The 22205-nt window shown below is 41.3% G+C and overlaps 1 protein-coding gene across 1 annotated transcript; it reads left to right on the forward strand.

Annotated features, from left to right (window-relative positions):
* Window positions 1–233: 233 nt before the first annotated feature.
* LOC311511044 (uncharacterized protein) lies at window positions 234–21722 on the forward strand. The gene is made up of 3 exons (XM_084611308.1): window positions 234–722; window positions 20728–20843; window positions 21433–21722. Exons 1-3 carry the CDS (start codon window positions 543–545, stop codon window positions 21488–21490), a joined length of 354 nt encoding a protein of 117 aa, XP_084467434.1. The 5' UTR covers window positions 234–542; the 3' UTR covers window positions 21491–21722.
* The last annotated feature ends 483 nt before the right edge of the window (window positions 21723–22205 follow it).

The raw sequence follows: 22205 nt of genomic DNA on the forward strand, positions 1-22205 counted from the left end.
GCTCCATTATTAAGCTAATGAGTGTATTTTTTGTTTCTACAACTGTGCAGCTTTTAGGCAGAAGCTACTTTTATGGAAACTTTCACACAGTCTGGATTCTTTAACTGGAAAGAGGCTTGAGACAAATTTGAAAGGAAGTGAGCTGTAGCTCACGAAAGCTCATGCTCTAATAAATTGGTTAGTCTCTAAGGTGCCACAAGTACTCCTTTTCTTTTTGCGAATACAGACTAACACGGCTGTTACTCTGTAAGCTGCTTTGTGTCACCAGGAAGCAGCTGATGTTCCTCAAAAGACCACAAGACGCATCGGTGGCATGCTAGATTCACAGTTTCAGAAAAAGGATGAAAGCAGGAAGATCCTAAAGGAAAAACTAAGTAGCATATGTTATCTTGTCAGACAAGGACTTACGCTGCAAGGCTATTATGCTGAGCAAGCTGAAAATATGCCCTGAAGGGGAGAGGTGGACTGCAATCCTGATATTTCAAAGTGGCTGAAAAAGGGTCAAGACAAATTCACAAGTCCAGGTTTTCAAAAATGATATAATGGAAACAGTGGGTCTTAAAATGGTGAGGGATATTTCTGGGAAGATTTTGGATAAGTGGTATACAATTATGGTAAATGAAGCAACAGACTTCTCCAACAAAGAACAAGTGGTTTTATGTTTGCAGTATGTGGATGACGAGTTAAATGGATTGTACAATGTAGCCTATACATCACCGGAGGTAAGCATATGTAATTAAAGTTATTGTTGCATGTAAGTGTGAATATCAACAGCTGTTCCAGACAATGCTGCAATGGTGCTGTTAGTATGGCAGGCTTAGTATTAGGTGTAGCAAACAGATTGCAACAGGAGGAACCATGAGCTACTATACTCATTGCTATGAGCCTGCTTTGAATTTGGGGTGCCAGGACTATTACAAATAGCACTCTCCTAAGAGACACGCTTGAAATTGTTTAGGAAATCACAAAATTAATTTAAAAATTCACCTAAATGAGATGCTATATTTTGGACATAAAACATCAAGTGTGAAGTACATCACCATGTCCTCTGTCCAGTGAGACTGACTCTGTGCAAAAACATTGGCTTTAGTTTCTGAGAACTACCTTGCACTGTGTGCAACTTGGAAAGCTGCAAATCACGTACGAAAGACCCTATAATGAGAACTTGAATTGGGGGCATAACAGCAAAAATGGGAAAAATTAACTTCCTCTTTAGTATTGAACTAGCTCAAAAATTTCTAAACATGGCAGACAATCTCTTCAAAACTCTGCAAGGCTTGGACATTTTCAGCAACAGAAGATTCATAGATTCAAGGCTCAAAGGGACCATTGTGATCATCTAGTCTGATCTCCTGTATAAACCAGGCCATAGAACTTCCCTGAAATAATTCCTAGAGCAGATCTTTTTGGAAAAACTTCCAGTCTTGATTTTAAAATTGCCAGTTAATGAAGAATCCATGACGACTCATGGTAAATTGTTCCAATGGTTAATTACCCTCACTGGTAAAAATATGTACCTTTTTTTCCCTTCTGAATTTGTCTAGCTTCAATTTCCATCTACTGGATCATGTTATACCTCTGTGTGCTAGATTGCAGAACCCATATATTATTCAAATGTAAATTTTTAATATAATTTTCATAATGTGAGAAAAGAAATTAGCTTCTATTCCAAACTGGGTGTTTCCTTTTTATCAGTGCAATCCCTAACTTTTTTTGGAGGGGGCACTAAAGCACCCCCTCCCAAACCCCTAATTTTCTACAATAAACCATGTATAAAAGGTAAATTGTGAGGAATTAAGATATAAATGGAATATTGTTTTACATATCAAAATGTGGTAGGCAATTTAACTGACTACGTAGAAAGTGATTGTTATAGTAAATGGTTTGTTTCCAAACACAAAAGCTTAGACAGTTAGAGTAAAGCTGTAATCTAGTTACAATATTTAAATAGTGTATAAATAGCAACATCAATGGTTCCCAGCCTTTTGGGGCAACTCTGCCAGATTACTAAGACTTCAGCTGTGCCAGCAAGCTCCTGCTTCTTCTATTTACTACCCACTACATCTGGGCATGCTCTAATTCACAAAGGACCTTGGGCTGTTTTGAAACCCTGTCTCATAATTGCAAAACTGGGGGGTAGAAGAGCTTGAGTTGTATTGTGGTTTGGAAGGCAGAAGACTGAATGTAAGGCAGGCACAGTGAGTCAGAAGAAATAAACATAAAATTTGGTGTCCTATACATATCAGATGCTACAACACATTCTCCTACATTTGCTGCCAGCTCCATCAATATGAAGAAGGGGTTGGGAGTGAAGAGCAAAAGGGAACCCTGGTGGGAACACCTGGTCTTCCCCAGGTGGGCTCCTGGGGAAGACCAACAATTATCCTATACTGCCCTCTGGGGTCTCTCCTAGAGCAAATCCAATTGAGAGTAACCCCTTCCACTTGTGCTGAGGTTGTCAGCTGAGTCCACCAAGTGTCTGAGGTACCCAAGACAGCTGATAATTGTCCACACTGATATAATTAAAACTGACCCTCATCCATGTCCAGGAAGTAGGTCAACTAGTGCAATCTCTGTGCCACACCCAGGGTAGTATCTGAATTCACAAAGGTCAAAGAACAATTTAAAAAAAAATAAGTAAGTAACTTTGCCCCCATACTCACTCTATCTAGAATAGGGAATTTCTAGGAAATACTGCAGTGATGTTTTTGTTACGAAGGCCAGATTTTTTTAAAGTGACTTTATTTTTGCATATCTCAATTTTTGGGTGCCCAACATGATACCTTTATAGAGAACTGATTTTTCACAGTGTGCTGAGCACCCATCCTTGGAAACCAGGCCCCTTTAAGATGTCTCAAGTTGGGCACCAAAATCATTTGTCATTTTTGAAAATCTTGGCCAAAGGTAATGACAAAGTTTAAGGGTACTTATTAAAGACACCCATCACTTTTAGTATCTTGGTTCTTACAGCACTTAGCATTCACTAGTTCAATAGCTTCCCATCAGGCAGGAGCAGAAAATGTGAATGTTGATCCAGAATCGGATCATTTTCCCTGAATGTCTCACTCATTTAGCAGTGGTTCTCCTCTTACATGGTATATACTGAATTGTCTAGTATATTACAGCATGACTGCAATAGTGCATGTTGCTTTTCTCTCCTTATTAATGTTTCTTATCAATTTCTAGTGCCTCTTAGGCACTCTCCTCCTTTTCAGTCCTCTTATCCTTTCCTACCTTTCCCTGATTAACATTAGACTAATTCTGCCATTGGATGTGTGGATCAGACTCCTGAAGCAAACTGATGGGAGCTCTGCTGTCAAATGGAAGAATTTCACCCCGTGACTTATGCTTAAAATCATTTTTCAGTGCTCTGATGGAATTCTTGTATTGCAAATTACTATTTCTGTAGTAACATAAGGTCAAATTCCAGTGAAAGGCACTGGTAGTCCAGAACCTAGGAAGAACTGTTCAGTTAGGCTCTGCCTCATGGCAGTCCTAGTAGTATCTTAAGGCAGGAGAACAGAACAGATGTATGGGATCTGAAACCCTCCCCCTTCACGGGTCCCAGAGCTTGTTCTCTAATCTGAGCCTGAATGACTACACTGCAATTTTATAGCCCCACAGCCTGAGCCCCGCGAGCCCAAGTCAGCTGACATGGGCCAGCAGTGGGTGTTTTATTGACTTGTAGACAAACCCTTAATCCGGCCATCTGTAGATCACAGGCTATAGAACACAATCCAGTTTTTCCTCTACTGAGCTACAGAACTTGTCTGACTAAAGCATGTCTTCCAGCAAGACATACAGTCTTGATCTGAAGACTCTAAGAGATGGAGAATTCACAATTTCCATTGGTAGTTAATTCCAATGGATAAGCACCTTCACTGTTAAATATATACGCTTTATTTCTAATTTGAACAGTCAGCCTGCCACAGAAGAACCGTAAACCCCCGGGACACACTCCCAATGGCAGCTATGAAAACGAGCTGTCAGCCAGGAGTATGAATGAGGAGACTTGTGGGCAGAGGTAGTGGCAGCTGCCCAGGCTCCGCTGGTGCTGTATCTGTTGTGTGGATGAGAAAACCGCATCCATCTCTGGGGCCTGTCTTTCTGGCATCTTTCAGAAAAACTAAATTCACTTCATCAAAAAAAAAAAAAAGGTTGACAGATGCCCAGAATTTCACCTTAACATAGCTTTACAATGGGAGAGTGACACCTCAGCCTTAATTATAGCCATGCAAATGTGCTGCTATAATAGGTTGTGTCCTTCTTAAGTTCAGATTGTTCTATCATTACACTTGCTGTATAATTGAATTCAAAAGTTTCAGACCATATAATTTTCCATAAAGGTCATCACCTCAAGAAAAAATCCTGCTGAACTGAGTTTTAGAACATCCCGTATGGCATGATTCTGTGGCTTTTGTTTCACAGTATAACAAATAAATACGCAAAGGAGGAAATGAAAGAGGCTATGCTTTCTGAGATGAAGAAGCAGACTTTTTTTTTTAAACTGGCAGGAAATATCTTCTATTTGATTATTATTATTATGACATTATATGTATTGTGGTAGTGCCTAGGAGTCATGGACCAGGACCCCATTGTGTAAGGAGCTGTACAAACACAGAACACAGTGCCTGCCCAAAGGGCTTACAATCTAGGTAATAATTCTGATTATGAATATGATGACACCAATATACACTGCTTTCATTTCCTGTAATGAATCTTGAGGTGTATAGTGTTTTGTAAAGAACAAGAGTAGCTTGTAGATATAAAATTGCACTGAAGAAAAATTAGGGGACAAATATGTTAACATAAGAGTCTGTGGGATACTCTGCCTGGGCAGACATTTATCCCTTGGGTTTCAAAAAGTTTACATTCAAACTGAATATTAAAAATGGGAATGGGAAATCGTTTTTCCATCCTGCAAAAATTTAAAATATGGCAACAAATTCCCCATTCTGAACTGACAAAAGTTGACATCTCAGATGTTCACAAACCAAAAATGTTTGTTTATTTCAATGATTTTGAAACATTTTGATTTCAACACTTTTCCATTTTTAATTTTTTCTAATGAGAATTCGCTTAAATTTCTAAATACGACATCATTTCCAACTGGAAAACCGGAAAATATCAATGTTTCACTCTGACAATTTTGCCTTTCTTTTGTACAATTTTTGTTTGAGTCAGTTAGTTGAAACTGACCCTTTCCCACAAACAGTTTCAGTTTTGATGAGTAAGCATTTTCTGAGGAAAAAGATGTTTTGTTGAAAAATTCCCAACCAGCTGATCATGCTGTCTGGAGTGACTCAAAACTGCATGTGCCTACCTGAGGGCAGAATGTCAAAACCAGGGAAGACACCACACAGTGGTGTGATGTTCTATAATTAGATTTCACCAACCCAGTAACATGTGTGAAGTCCTGGGTCACCATATCAGTCTTACCATAGTCACAGACAGTCCCCTCAGGCTCTCCAGTGTATCTTCCATCCAAGCAAGCTGGATTTAGTGATAAATGGTCACTTATGCCCAAAATCACAAAATATTTAGGTTGCTTCCAGTCCCCAGAGGCCAGTCACTTACCCCAGATCATTTGGTATCCTAGATCTTACGCCAAAAACAACGCCTGTAGGTTATTACAGGATTGGCTTTCTAACGGTTTTATTAACTAGGAAAAAGGAATAAGAGTTATTTACAGGTTAGAGCAAGCAAACACAGACACACAAATGAGTTGCAATCTAAATCCTAAGAGTGACAGAGTTGTACTGATCTGTCAACATCTTTGAGCGCAAACCTCAGGAGAACGTGGGGTGGGGGACCTCTTGCTTCAGTTTAGAGTCTCTGGCCCTCTGAGAGTTCAATAGCTAAGAGAAGAAAAAAATTCTTCTGTCCCTGTTTTATCTTTTACCTTTGGCCTTCTAGTCCCTGAGACAAGCTCCCTTGCACATAACATTTCCATGGTGTGATAGGGCCATTCACCAATCATTTGTGGTGTGATGTTTCTTAATGGTCTGCTTAATCTTGATAGGCCTCTTAATGGGCAGGGAGGGGGCGATTCCTGTGGCTAGGTTCACAGGTTCAGAGCAAACATTTTCAAATTTATAAAACAAAATTTACATATTTCCTTAGAACATGGAATAATAACATTACAACTGAGATTAATGCATGCAACAATTTACAAGCATCTCATAGAGTCAAAAATTGAAATACATTCTTATAAGACATATACCTATTTTAAACAAAACTAACACACGGGTGAGCAGGTTTGGTTTCCAGCTATGAGTTTGTCAGTTCTTAGCGAACACCTAGGGCCTTGGCCGGAGCTGGCACTTGGTTTACCAGTGTCACCCCCCTCAAAGCAAAACTGGTGTAGGAAGGGGTATCACTGACTGTGATGGGATGTGCTCCTACACTAGCCCTGCAAGAGCTGAATTTGGCCAGGTGGGCCCAATCAGCTAATTAGGCTTCAAATAGGGAAGTTTTAGGCTGGAGGCAGCTAAAGAGAGAAGCTCATTTGTGAGGGACAGGCAGGGCTTCCACAAAAGACAGGAAATTAGAAGCAGAGGGAGCTGCAGAGATGAGTTACCTAACGTCCCTCTTTGAGAGGAGGGAGTGAAGAGACCGGCAAACTCAGAGGACTGGGGAGGCCCAGAACGTGTGGTGGAAGCAGCTCCAGGAAAGGCAGCAGCATACAGGGAACGGACCTTGGCTGTTGTGTAGAGAGGGTCCCTGAGTCAGAACCCAGGAGTAGAGGGTGGGCCCGGGTTCCCCTGTCAGCCACTGCAGAAGTGGCACTGTCGGGCAGCGAAGTGGAAGACTGCCTGAGACTGCTGAAGGGCAGGAACTCTGATGCGATTTCCCTTTCCGGGGGGAGTGTAATAGTGATCTGGCTGGAGGGCTGAGTCAAGAAGAGGACGCTGCGGCTCCTGAAAGCGAGAGCGGGGCTGCAAAGGAGAAACTGCTGGGGTGTAACCACTGGAAGGGGTGTTAGCCAGACTGAGCTAATTCTCAGAACTGGTAGGAGGCAGCGCCATCCAGCAGTAAGTAGAGCAACCCCATGACATCTGATGGAGAATGTGGGCATGATGGTCACCCAACAGAAGGGGCCAGTAATGGACTGTGACTGACAAGAATCCCTAGGTGAGGGGCAGAGAGAGACTGTAAGGAGGTTGAACCCCGCCACAAGAGGCCATCAGAGAGGAATAACCCCTAAGGGAAGAAGAAAATGGAAATGCCCACAGTACAGACTTTGCCGAGGGAAGTTGTCCCTTACTAGGGTGGATGCCAGAATTGCCGCTCCCGCAGAGGGGAGCTGAGAAGCAACAGGGGTGGATCCATGCTATGTGGCGACAGATATTGGAGAACCAGCAAAGACTGTGGGAAGCCCAAGTGTATTTACAAGACTGTGGGATGGGGGTAGCTGGTCAACAGCAGCAGCTGTACAGAATCCTGCGGAAAAGAAGCAGGAGTCGTCATAAGGCCAGGAACGGGAAAGGTGCTCCGGAAGTAGGAAGCCACAGACCCAACCCCAAAGGTGCTGTGGCTGTGGGAGCAGGGGACACCTGAAGAGGGAGTGCCTCTATATGGAGGGAAGCAAAGAGCCTTACCAGGAGGCAAGGACTGAGGCAAGGGCCCAGGGAGCACCCCCCAGTTAGCGATTGGGTCGGAGAAGGATCTGCTTTTGGTGTGGGGGAAAAGGGCCATAAAAAGAGTCATTGCTCCCAAAGGGGAAAGAAAGAGCCAGGAAATGGGCAAAGGTCCAAGGCAAAATAAAAGAAGAGCCAGGGCCAATAAGGAGCTCATAAGAAAGGTGGAGAAGCCTAACAGGCAGGTAAAGAAACCTGAGGTGAAACTGGGAGGAGGAGAAAGTTCCTGCATTAATTACTTTCCTCCCTGGGGCTCTAACACAAAGATGAGCCAGAAAACAGTGGTGACTCCTGCATCTCAACAGGAGATGTCCACAGCTTTTTGACTTAGCATGCTGGAGATGGGAGCAATTGCTCCCATCTACCTCTTCCTGGATCTGTTTCTGTATTTCCCCTTTAGCACAATATGCCTTGCTAGGAGTAGGGTGGGGCCCTGAAATGTCAATGGAATGTACAATCCTGTCAGTTAAACCTGGCCTTTGGAAAATGTTTGTGGTGCTTTAAAAGGGCTTACATTTCCTGCTTCTGGGAAGGGTTTAGACCCTCACACATCCTCAATGCTTTTCAAAGGAATCTCTTCCCTATTCTCCCTGACAAAATCAGTTAAAGGGGCAGTAAATATTCCCCCATTAGCACAACAAATCATATTCACTGCCATCTCCCTTTCATGGACATCTTTTAATCTATTGATATGTACAGTTTGTACAGCTCCCCTGCCGTTGGGCTTCTGTACACTGAGTGACTTCATTCACTCTATCACCTCATAAGGCCCTTCACAACAATCCTGCATTTTGTTTTTCCTCACTGGAATTAGCACTAACCCCAAATCACCAATATCAAATTATCTTTCTTCAGCATGCCCATCATACCAAGTATTTTGTGATTCCTGGCTTCTTTCAAGGTTCTGTTGCACCAGATCCATCATAGCCTGTAAATTCTCTTTGAAAGGAGTGACATACTTCCCTACAAGTTACTTGCAAAATCAAACACATTAGTCTCTGCATTACAGACCTAGAAATCATGCTGTTTTCCACAAAATATTCTGCAGTTTCCTGCAGCGTTGCAGCTGATGTTTTCTTACAGTTGTCAAATCAATTATTGTAGAGTGAGGAAAAGGGATATAGCTGAGTGATAAAAGCAAAAAAACCCCAAAAGTTAATGGAAGGAAAAGAGCCTATTTATTTCTGTACAGTCACTATCCCTCTTGGATTCTTGAAATAAAAAATATAGACGATGAATATGAATATCAAAATATAGATTAAAAAGTTCTCCATATTTCAGGGATTCTTGGAGTCAAGGTTTTGTTTGAATTGGAAAGTGTAAATAGAAATCCAAACTTGCACAATTTTAGGGATGTTTAGATCTGGGCTTCTGCTTAAAATCCATTTATTAAAAAGAAAATGTCCTTCACTCTCTCATAGGAGTAAGCAAGGGCTTAATTCTGGACCCAATTCTGTGGTCTTGACCCAGGAGGAAAGCTCCCACTGACTTCCATGGGAACAGTTTTGCTCAAGTGAGGATGGCAGATTTTGGACTGTTTAGTACTACACAATTTAATAGGTTTTACTGACAATGGGTAATCTCTTGAGTTGTTTAAAACTGGCCTGAACTGAACACTACAATATAATATAAGGGGAAAAAACCCTGCAACATCAGGAGAATTAAAATGACTGAATACTCCATGAGGGTCTTTCCCATTTTATATTTTAGATTCTCTGACCATCTAATGTACTCTGACTTGCTCTGAATAGCATTACGCTTATTGGAACAATTGTCTTCTCAGTTCTGCCTCAGCAACCTCATTGTCTTCATTTGGCCCATTGCACTTGAACAGTGTAAAGAAAGATGGAGAAGTAAACCGATCCCCTAAGCAATGCTATTTCTGTGGATTTGCCCCAAGTCTTAATAGTAAATTTGTTTTTTGGAGGATGCTGCAGCTGCTACCTAGTAGATCAATCATTTGACTTTCATTAGATTTGATAGCTATAAATGCTTCTAGATGCAGAGTTCCCTTACAAATGAAATGCCACCCAATAGTCTAGGCTTAGGATAATTGCCTGAGTCAGCACACAAGAAGCCCTAAGAGGAGATAAATATTTCAGTTGGCGAGGTATTCTTGAGAAATGAGAAAGAGGAGAAAAATAAATCTTGGAAAACAAATACTTGCCAGAAATAGATACTTCTGTATATAACAAAACAAGAAATCTCTACACTGAGCTCAGACGCTGAAAAATGGTTCCCCTTTTCTTGAAAGTTATTTTTATTACTAATTTACTTCTTAAAATTCAGTGAAACCTATGCAGGAGATCAGCTTTACAAGGCAAACCTCTAAAATAAGGGCTTGATCCAAAGCTAGTTGAAGTCCATTGGGCATTGGATCATGCTCTACCTGATTCTAATTCTGCTGCACTTTTATTAGAAGATCATTTCCTTTAAACAACTGACATGTCATTCAATTGAGTGCTCAGCTAAAATGGGTTTCATTTTTCCCTCATAACGTAACACCTTACCATTAAAAAAAGTACAAAATCCAAACTTCCAAAGCCACGCAAATACACATTTGAGACCACTTTGTTTTCTTCATTACATGCCAAATTCTGCAGTCCTTATCCCAGTAACATTCCTATTGAAATGGATGAGAATTTTGACTGAATAAGGATTGCATAATAATAAGGATCTTATTCCAAATTTAAGTCTCCCTAAATTTTGGAGTACATTTCTTTTATGAAATTATGAGCCAGTGAGCCTAATTTCAGTACCAGACAAACTGGTAGAAAGAACAGAATTATCATACACACATACACACACAATTTGTTGCAGAAGACTCAACACAACTTTTGTAAAGGGAAGTCATGGCTCACCAATCTGTTAGAATTCTTTGTGGGTGGCAACAAGCATGTGGGTAAGAGTGATACAGTCAATATAGTTTAATTGTCAAAGGCTTTCTGAAGGTTCCAGGTCCCTCACCAAAGGCTCTAAAGGAAACTAAGTAGTCACAAGATATCTGGGAAGGTCCTCCGTTAAAAGATAGGAAACAAAGGGCAGGAATAAATGGTCAGCTCTCACAAAGGAGAGAGGAAAAGCATCGGATCCCCCAAGATCTGTACTAGGACGTGTGCTGTTCAACATTAATGACCTGGAAAAGGGAGTGAACAGTGAAGTGGCCAAGCTTACACATAATATGAAATTATTCAAGGTAGTTAAATCCAAAGCAGACTGCAAAGAGTTACAGGGGGATTTCACAAAACTGTGTGACTGGGCAACAAAATGGCAGATGAAATTCACCTTTGAGAAGTATAGAGTAATGCATATCGTAAATGTTCATCCCAACTGTACACATATAATGATGGATTCTAAACTAGCTATTACCACTCAAGAAAGAGCTCTTGGCGTCATTGTGAATATTTCTCTGAAAACTTCAGCTCAAGTGACAGCAGTGGTCAAAAAGGCTAACAGAATATTAGGAATTATTAGGAAAGGGATGGAAAATATCATAATGCCACTATATAAATCCATGGTGCACACACACTTTGAATACTGCATGCAGTTCTGGTTGACACATCTCAAAATCGGTATGATGGAAATGGAAATGTTTCAGAGAAGGGCAGCAAAGATGATCAAGGGTATGGAATGGCTTCCATACCAGGAGAGATTAGGACTGCTCAGCTTAGAAAAGAGAGAACTATAGGCCTCTATCATATCCCACCCCTTAAAGTCATGAATGGTGTGGAAAAAGTAAATAAAGTATTATTTCCCACAATACAAAACCCAGGGATAATCTGATAAAAGTAATAGGCAGCAGGTTTAATACAAAAGAGAGGAAATACTTTTTTGTACAATGCACAATTAACCTGTGGGACTCATTGCCATGGGTGGTTGTGATGGCCAAAATAACAACTGGGTTCAAAAAAGAACTAAATAAGTTCATGAAAGATAGGTCTATCAATGGCTATTGGCCAAGATGGTTAGGATGTGACCCCATGCTCAGAGTGACCTTAAACCTCTGACTGCCAGAAGCTGGGAGTGGAAGACAAGGGTAGATCACTTCAAAATTATCCTGTTCTGAACACTCTCCCTGAAGCTCCGGTACTGGCCACTGTCGAAGACAGGATATTAAGCTAGATTGACCATTGGTCTAACCCAGTACAGCAGCTCTTAAGTTCTGTTGGAAGAACTCAGCAATGTAAGAAGGGTAATAACTCCAGTACTTATGTGATAACACAATACTTACAAAATCACAAACAGAGGGATAGATACGTAGTAGTAATATTTAGTACTTACTGTGTTCGAAATATTTTGCAAACATTGAAGTTAGTGAGAAATGGAGGTGCTCAGGATTTGGTCCATTATCTAATCAACCTTTGTAATGCCCTTAGAAGGTAGGTAAGCAAGTATTGTTAGATTTTTTAAAAAATTTTATTATTGTTGTTGTTATTTCTGTTGGTAGTTAGAGCTGCTAGGAAAATTTTCATCCAAACAGTTTTCTGTCAGAAAATACTGGTTTGATTAAACTGAATTTTTTTGTGAAATCATATTGATTTTGAATACATTTCCCAGGAAAAATATTTTCAATTATTTTGAAATGAAATTTAAAACAAAAATTTTGTTTCACTTGTACATTACATCCACATTACTGCTAACATGTCATGAATTAATAGTACAAAATGAGATTATGATATAATATTTGACTATATTTTATTTTTAAAATAATTAAGGGCAGCTACTACTTAGTACAGATTGAAACATCTTATATTATTTTCTTATTCAAAGTGTCTCCTGTTTGTTCTGATGAAACAGTTTGACACTTTGAACAAAAAACAATTAGCACTCAGTGTACTAATTAGAGGAGTAGCTGTTTTCAATATCCTTGTGTTAGCGTGGAATCATTTTTCTAGGATAATGAAAACAGCTCCTCCTCCAGTTAATACAGAATATGCATATTTTTTCTTGTACTAGCTAACTTGTTTCACTTAAGGCACTAAATGGTCATTAAAGGCAATGTTAATTAGAAGTTTCCATCATAATTAACCTTGGCTAGATTTCAACCATCAATTTAGATATGAAAAACCTTGTATTCTATTATTAATCCCTAAACTACTCAGCCCCCAGGGTGACCTTTTCACAATCACCTTTATTACTTATGAATTATTCATTTCTACTTGGACTTTTATGTTGTCTCTAATAAGTTAAATCTCTCTCGGCTTTCAGAAACCTGCTGCATTAGAATCTCCACTGCGGAAATGGAAAAAAATCCAGTCTATACACTGAAGGATCTTTTAGTAAAATCAGTCCTTTCCATGGGATATAACAACATACTACAGTCCATGTTCTGTATTTCAGGCACTTAGCTCTTACTGATTTCAAGAGGAGTTGTGTATGAGGATCAAGGTCTTGCCATGATCCAAAGGTCTGAACTGCTGAAAGGCACTGCATAGAAGTGTCCCTCTTCACGTGATACTTTTTGCCTTAGTTCAACACTTAGCATGAATAAAAGTGAGGAAAGACAAAGGGAATTAGTGTAGTCAGCGGACCTTTTTAGTATAGCAGCTACTATCCCATGTCCCTTTCCCTCTCCATTTCCTTCACTAATGTATCCAAGGGCTGATGTGACTAACAGACTCTGATCGCTGAAATGGTCATTCTATATCCGTAGTAATAAAACTGAAAACAGTTATTTGACAAGTGAATGTTATGTTTGGGCCCATCCATTTCACAAGAGGTTAGTTTAATGTGTGTGGGCCTGTTTCTGTGGCTCTTGCTCTGTTTACTCATTCCTTACTCTCATGAACTCCTTCTGGCTTCAGTAGGCATTTGACTGAGTAAGGACCTCAGGAATTGTCCCCAGACTGTAACAGGTCCATTTAATCCTATTGCAAAAGCTATGCTTTGATCTTAATCTGCAGTGATGAAACCACTGCCATGGCAGTCTCTGCAGTTACACAGAGAAAGCAAGTCAGCAGTTAGAAAACCATCCCTTCCTATCCCCATGAATGAAAACAGTCATCTGCTCTGAATGAGGAAAGGTGACTTCAAGTTTTACTAAACCCAGATTTGCAAAGGTACCTGTGGGATCTTGATGTTCAATTCTTGTTAATTTTAATTGGAATTAGGTGTCTCAATTCCTTAAGGTGGTTTTTGACAGATCTTAGCCATCATTTTTAACAGTAAGATGTTGAAGGGCCCTAAAAATTGTAACTAGAAATGTTTTTTTTATTAAATTGTTATTCTGTTGTATGGGGGTTTCCACACTGCACAAGGCAGAGCAGATTGTTAGGTTAATTTACCTGATAGGCTACACCTGGAGAAAGCCAGGGATTGAAAGTCTGAGTGATGATGGAGCCCTGCTGAGAAGGAACAGGCATAACTGCTATAAAGCCAGGAAGCTGGCAGCAGAAAAGGGCTACAGGGGAAGTAGTCCACAGTTACTCCCTGAGTTTGGGCTGGTAAACTCAGAGGGGGAGCCACAAGATATAGGAAGGAGTTTAAGCCCTGGTCTACACTAGGACTTTAGGTCAAATTTAGCAGCGTTAAATCGATGTAAACCTGAACCCGTCCACACAATGAAGCCCTTTATTTCGACTTAAAGGGCTCTTAAAATCGATTTCCTTACTCCACCCCTGACAAGTGGATTAGCGCTTAAATCGACTTTGCGGGCTCGAATTTGGGGTACTGTGGACACAATTCGATGGTATTGGCCTCCGGGAGCTATCCCAGAGTGCTCCATTGTGACCGCTCTGGACAGCACTCTCAACTCAGATGCACTGGCCAGCTAGACAGGAAAAGAACCGCGAACTTTTGAATCTCATTTCCTGTTTGGCCAGCATGGCAAGCTGCAGGTGACCATGCAGAGCTCATCAGCAGAGGTGACCATGATGGAGTCCCAGAATCGCAAAAGAGCTCCAGCATGGACCGAACGGGAGGTACGGGATCTGATCGCTGTTTGGGGAGAGGAATCCGTGCTATCAGAACTCCGTTCCAGTTTTCGAAATGCCAAAACCTTTGTGAAAATCTCCCAGGGCATGAAGGACAGAGGCCATAACAGGGACTCAAAGCAGTGCTGTGTGAAACTGAAGGAGCTGAGGCAAGCCTACCAGAAAACCAGAGAGGCGAACGGCCACTCCGGGTCAGAGCCCCAAACATGCCGCTTCTATGATGAGCTGCATGCCATTTTAGGGGGTTCAGCCACCACTACCCCAGCCGTGTTGTTTGACTCCTTCAATGGAGATGGAGGCAATATGGAAGCAGGTTTTGGGGACGAAGAAGTTGATGATGATGATGAGGTTGTAGATAGCTCACAGCAAGCAAGCGGAAATGTTGTACCAATAAAATAAAAAACCAGCAGGATCTTATTAAAGGGAAAAAGGCAAAATACCACATTTATTGTGAATACAGAAAGAATCATAGTAAGCAGTTAGTTATAGCTATAACATTCCATTCAATCTCATATTTATTCACACATTCATTCATACAAACACACACCCACACACATACAGGTTCTGCAAGGTTGTTATCATAGTTACCAGCCTTAGAGTTGCTCATGCCAAGCCACTGGCCAGGTGGCCTGGACATGAGGAGGGAGCAGGGCCTTGTCAGATGCTCATCTGATGCTCCTGGAAGTTGGTTTGCAGAATCAGACCCCAAAGTTCTCACTTTTTAGAGTCTATTTTTATAGGAATTTCTTCCTATGCCAGTCTATGGGAATTGCTTCATCATGCTGTTGCTGAATCAATCAGCAGATAGCACATTCCTGACGGCTCCAAGATGTTATCTTGTTCTTTGGTTCTCCCATTCTTGAGGCTGTTGGGTGGATTCCAGTCTGCCCACCGGGGGGGATCCTCTGATTATTTCCACTTGACGCCTTCTTCAGCCGATGGACACTGGATTCTTAGGCTGGCACCTCCCTGATCATTCAGTTATTATCCACACCAAGCATCCATCCACATACATCCTCTATCTCTATTTTAATCACAATGGTTAATACAACAAAAGGGCGGGGAGTCTCTGAGTGCTGTTTCTGTTGTTAGAGTATTGCTTTGAGTCTCTCTCTCTGTGAACTGCTTTGAGAACAGACTCTGTCTTAGAATGTACTAACACAATTAGCAGTTGGCAAGTTTCACACATAGAGGGAGAGAAACAGTACCAAAAACCAAGAGACCTCTTAATTAGTAATACCCTGGAATTTAAACTCTGGGGAATCAAACTCATTTGTGATTTTAATACAGAACTTCTTTAATATGATCCAACATAATCCCCCTTTTGACACTAAGATTTATAATCGTCAGTGTCACTTTCTATGTAGCCTATTCAAGAGAAAGTACTGTGAGGCAATTTGAGTTTGTGATTCCAATTCATGCCACATACATGATCCTAGTGATGTATCTTTACTACAAGGTTCTGGGGCAACAGGCAAGGTGAGGCACACCCACTTTTGAGGAGTCCATTCGGTACAACCTCTAGTGTCCAATAGCTTCCCTCCCTCCCCAGCCCACTGGCTCAAGGTCCAGGGTAGCCAAAAGGATCCCATGTGTAATATGGGGAGTGGGTTAACCTTCAATACCTTTGCCTCCAGGGACTGTTGGTGTGCAATTTTGACAACAATTTCTCCCATTAACAAGTCTGGTTTACAATAGTGGAAACATATTGCATCCATTCATATTGATAAGTGTCAAACAACGATCTCTTTCTTTTTTAACAAATGCATCAAACCCTTAATATTTCCCAATATGACCCAGAACATTTTGTGTTCCAAAGTAGCTAGTGCAAGTATCTGCATTTCAGTGCATCCCATAGCTATGGCTGTGTAGTTTCCTATTTCTAATATTTTTTTTTTCTTATGGATAAGCCATGTGCTGGTATTAAGCCATTACTAAAGATTCCATTGGCCTTTTAGGTTACCTAGACCAATTTGGACCAAGTCTACATTGGCATGTACTTGTTTTTGTATCAGGCTGTCCTGTAGCTGGGACAGAAAGCTTAATTTATTTTTAAGTTCCTGCAGGTCTTCAGTATTTTTTTTTTTTTAAACACACAACAGTGCTAGCAACAACACAAAACACAAGACAAAACATAGAACACAGAACACAATTTCTATTGTGACAGTAGATTCATGGTATTGGGTTGCTTTTCAGCTGGCAGCTTTTCCTGATTTTCTGAAAGACAAAAAAACATGTTTCTACCCCTTTTGGGGTGGCAGATTATTGCTTAAAATATTTCTTTTACAAATACCCTTGCTGATTGCAGGCAAAACAGAGAAATTGCCCCCATATTTTCCTGTTTTTGTTCTATACGCAGGCCAGGTTTCAAAGGCTTTTATCTTTTAAGGGTTATGGGGAAATTATCCCACTGTTTAGTCATTAAATCCCTGAGTTTTCCTTCTTATACAGCAGACTAAGTTTATAATGTTTTTCCTGCTGTGTTAAGCTTTAAGTTTTATTTACAGGTAATAACTGAGAAGCATCATTATCATACGACCTTAAAGGATTTTTCCAAAAATCATACACACTATACGTTGTTACAGGGATACTTATTATCATTACATTTATTAAAATTATCTTGTTATCCCATGCCTTTTATTTAGACAATTTGTTTGCTGACCAGGTATGTCCTTTATCTGCAGCTCCTTTGTGCTGCTAGTTCTTTCCTTCCTTTATCATTTAGGTAATTTGCATTTTCACAGAAACTTCCTGCTTTTGGATTTAAAGCCATCAGCAGCTCAGAGACTCTATCTTAAAAGGGACACAATCAACTTTCACCAGAGTTTTGATTACTTTTAACTTCTGCTTCCAAAACACACAGCAATCTGAAAAAGAAAACCCAACCTATTGTGGCTCCCTTTGGAGCCCTAATAGCATTTTAATTAAGTAGCATGGTATGTTTGCATTTCTTTTGCCCCTTCTACAATATACCCTGCACATGTTCTGGGGCAAATGCACATTTCTTCCATAGTTTAACTTCTATAACATTATCCAGATCCATTTTTACATAAGGTGTCACTATTTCTTTTTTTTTGCTTACAGAGTTTTCATGTACCTTTATCAAAGTGACAGTCTGATTACTCAGAGCCATTTTAAGACTCAGTGTTTCTAACATTGCTTCTTTTTGTTTTGTGCACCTCACCCCTGCTGTTGCTTCAGAGAGGCACTGTCTTTTTTTATTTTTATTTTTTTTACTACAACTCTCATCTGCTATTTTGTTACAAAAACAAACAAACAAAAAACAAACAAAAAGAATCCAAATTTTTTTTTTTTATATATTCTCCTGATTTTGACTGCCCTGCTGCAGCCACAACTTAAAAACATTTTAAATTTTGTAAAGCATTGAGTTACCTTTTAAGGGTTAAATGCCAAATCCCAAAGCCAAACAACACTAATTACCCGTGTCTAGCAAAAAGGTCTGTCAGTTTTGCAACTTTGAATTAAAGAGTCAAATGGATTTTTAGTGGCATTAACAAAAACAAAACTAACTGGTCCTTAGAACTTTACATATTTACACACACACAGACAGATACATACACATTTTCTTTTCCTTCAACATCCCTTCCACACTGCTCTGTTTTTTACATCTTACATTCCCTTTATACATTTGAGGCAGTTAAGTTCCAATAGAACCCTCTTATGTTCTTTTAGCAAATTTGACTAAATTGTCCAGTCAAATGATTTTAATCAGATAGTTTATTTTTGCCTGGCTAATTTACAGACATTCCTTTGGAAAAGGGCCCATTTTTCTTTCAGAATGGCTGCAAAGAAACCAAGAATGCTCTAACACTTTTCCTTTTTAACATTTTCGGTTAAAAGTTGTTTGGGTGAAATACAAAGTTTAACTGCTTAATTCCCTCCAGCCTCTGCAGAGTTAACTTTTTTTTTTTTTTTTTACTCTCTTTTCTCTTTGTAATTATGCCTGGGGGTGCCATACATAGGACCTTCTCCCCCTTTACCTGCCTCCCTCCAGCCTCTGCAGAGTTAACTTTTTCACTCTTTTTGTATTCCTGGAGTGCCTCTTTCACTATTTTCAGCTGGCTTTGGATATTTGTAGCCAGCACCTTCCAATTGTCTGCTCCCTTTTCCATTTGTGCCTTTTCCTCTTTACATGAAGACAAGCGGAGAGAAGAATCCTTACATGCCTCCCACAACAACCAAATTGCTGCTGCATCTCTTTTGGCAGCACTAGAAGGTTTGTATATGAGGATATACTGAGCCAATCTATCCTCTAGGTCCGAAATAGTGCAGACATCAGCTAGGCCTTGTTTAGTCCAAGGACTGTGCCCAAATTTTTGAAGGATTTGTTTAAAAGGTGTAATTTCTTTAACAAAAGGTGAGGTTGGAGTTCCTTCTGACTCCATTCCTCCCTCTAGTACTGGCTTACCCTGTTTTCTTTTAAACATCTTAACATGGATATTTCAATCTCTTTGTCACTGCTGGTATTACTTAGCAAGTGACACAGCCTAGATTCTGAAATCATAGCTTAATCTATGCGTTTTTCCCCTGCTACCTTCCCGGAGGCCAGCAGGTCCCCTGCTACCTTCTCGGAGGCCAGCAGGTCCGGTTAACCTGTTCTTCCCTGCTACCTTCTCGGAGGCCAGCAGGTCTGGTTTAATCTGTTTTTCCTGCTACCTTCTCGGAGGCCAGCAGGTCCCCTGCTACCTTCTCGGAGGCCAGCAGGTCTGGTTTAATCTGTTTTCCCTACTACCTTCTCGGAGGCCAGCAGGTCCCCTGCTACCTTCTCGGAGGCCAGCAGGTCTGGTTTAATCTGTTTTTCCTGCTACCTTCTCGGAGGCCAGCAGGTCCCCTGCTACCTTCTCGGAGGCCAGCAGGTCTGGTTTAATCTGTTTTCCCTACTACCTTCTCGGAGGCCAGCAGGTCCCCTGCTACCTTCTCGGAGGCCAGCAGGTCTGGTTTAATCTGTTTTTCCTGCTACCTTCTCGGAGGCCAGCAGGTCCCCTGCTACCTTCTCGGAGGCCAGCAGGTCTGGTTTAATCTGTTTTTCCTGCTACCTTCTCGGAGGCCAGCAGGTCCCCTGCTACCTTCTTCGAGGCCAGCAGGTCTGGTTAACCTAATAGAAATGCCTAGCTCACTAGAGCTGGCGGTGTGCACACCAATATTTACAATAACTGAGGTTTTTTACCAATATTCCCCCTTTCGCAATTCTCCACCAAAATGTTGTACCAATAAAATAAAAAACCAGCAGGATCTTATTAAAGGGAAAAAGGCAAAATACCACATTTATTGTGAATACAGAAAGAATCATAGTAAGCAGTTAGTTATAGCTATAACATTCCATTCAATCTCATATTTATTCACACATTCATTCATACAAACACACACCCACACACATACAGGTTCTGCAAGGTTGTTATCATAGTTACCAGCCTTAGAGTTGCTCATGCCAAGCCACTGGCCAGGTGGCCTGGACATGAGGAGGGAGCAGGGCCTTGTCAGATGCTCATCTGATGCTCCTGGAAGTTGGTTTGCAGAATCAGACCCCAAAGTTCTCACTTTTTAGAGTCTATTTTTATAGGAATTTCTTCCTATGCCAGTCTATGGGAATTGCTTCATCATGCTGTTGCTGAATCAATCAGCAGATAGCACATTCCTGACGGCTCCAAGATGTTATCTTGTTCTTTGGTTCTCCCATTCTTGAGGCTGTTGGGTGGATTCCAGTCTGCCCACCGGGGGGGATCCTCTGATTATTTCCACTTGACGCCTTCTTCAGCCGATGGACACTGGATTCTTAGGCTGGCACCTCCCTGATCATTCAGTTATTATCCACACCAAGCATCCATCCACATACATCCTCTATCTCTATTTTAATCACAATGGTTAATACAACAAAAGGGCGGGGAGTCTCTGGGTGCTGTTTCTGTTGTTAGAGTATTGCTTTGAGTCTCTCTCTCTGTGAACTGCTTTGAGAACAGACTCTGTCTTAGAATGTACTAACACAATTAGCAGTTGGCAAGTTTCACACATAGAGGGAGAGAAACAGTACCAAAAACCAAGAGACCTCTTAATTAGTAATACCCTGGAATTTAAACTCTGGGGAATCAAACTCATTTGTGATTTTAATACAGAACTTCTTTAATATGATCCAACAGAGAAACCGGTTTTCCCGACAGCCAGGAACTGTTTCTCACCCTGGACCTGGAGCCAGTACCCCCCGAACCCACCCAAGGCTGCCTCCTGGACCCAGCAGGCGGAGAAGGGACCTCTGGTGAGTGTACCTTTTAAAATACTATACATGGTTTAAAAGCAAGCATGTGATAGGATTACTTTGCCCTGGCATTCGCGGTTCTCCTAGATGTACTCCTAAAGCCTTTGCAAAAGGTTTCTGGGGAGGGCAGCCTTATTGCGTCCTTCATGGTAGGACACTTTACCACTCCAGGCCAGTAACACGTTCTCGGGAATCATTGTAGAACAAAGCATTGCAGTGTATGTTTGCTGGCATTCAGACAACATCCGTTCTTTATCTCTCTGTGTTATCCTCAGGAGAGTGAGATATAATTCATGGTCACCTGGTTGAAATAGAGTGTTTTTCTTCAGGGGACACTCAGAGGAGCCCATTCCTGCTGGGCTGTTTGCCTGTGGCTAAACAGAAATGTTCCCCGCTGTTAGCCACAGGGAGGGGGGAAGGTTGAGGGGGTGGCCACGCGGTGGGGGGAGGCAAAATGCGACCTTGTAACGAAAGCACATGTGCTATGTATGTAATGTTAACAGCAAGGATTACCCTGAAAGAGTGTAGCCACTGTTTTATAAAATGTGTCTTTTTAAATACCGCTGTCCCTTTTTTTTTTCTCCACCAGTTGCATGTGTTTCAATGATCACAGGATCTTCTCCTTCCCAGAGGCTAATGAAGCTTAGAAAGAAAAGTGCTGTGTGGCATTTTCCTTCCCTCCTCCACCACCCCTCCTGGGCTACCTTGGTAGTCATCCCCCTATTTGTGTGATGAATGAATAAAGAATTCATGAATGTGAAGCAACAATGACTTTATTGCCTCTGCAAGTGGTGAGCAAAGTGGGGAAGTTGGTTGGCTTACAGGGAAGTAGAGTGAACCAAGGGGTGGTGGGTTTCATCAAGGAGAAACAAACAGAACTTTCACACCGTAGCCTGGCCAGTCATGAAATTGGTTTTCAAAGCTTCTCTGATGCGTACCGCACCCTGCTGTGCTCTTCTAACCGCCCTGATGTCTGGCTGAGCATAATCAGCGGTCAGGCAATTTGCCTCAACCTCCCACCCCGGCATAAACGTCTCCCCCTTACTCTCACAGATATTGTGGAGCACACAGCAAGCAGTAATAACAGTGGGAATATTGGTTTCGCTGAGGTCTAAGTGAGTCAGTAAACTGCGCCAGCGCGCCTTTAAACGTCCAAATGCACATTCTACCACCATTCTGCACTTGCTCAGCCTGTAGTTGAACAGCTCCTGACTACTGTCCAGGCTGCCTGTGTACGGCTTCATGAGCCATGGCATTAAGGGGTAGGCTGGGTCCCCAAGGATACATATAGGCATTTCAACATCCCCAACAGTTATTTTCTGGTCTGGGAATAAAGTCCCTTCCTGCAGCTTTTGAAACAGA

Source organism: Lepidochelys olivacea, assembly GCF_965140295.1.
Source record: "Lepidochelys olivacea isolate rLepOli2 genome assembly, chromosome: 1".
NCBI classification, from domain to species: domain Eukaryota; kingdom Metazoa; phylum Chordata; order Testudines; family Cheloniidae; genus Lepidochelys; species Lepidochelys olivacea.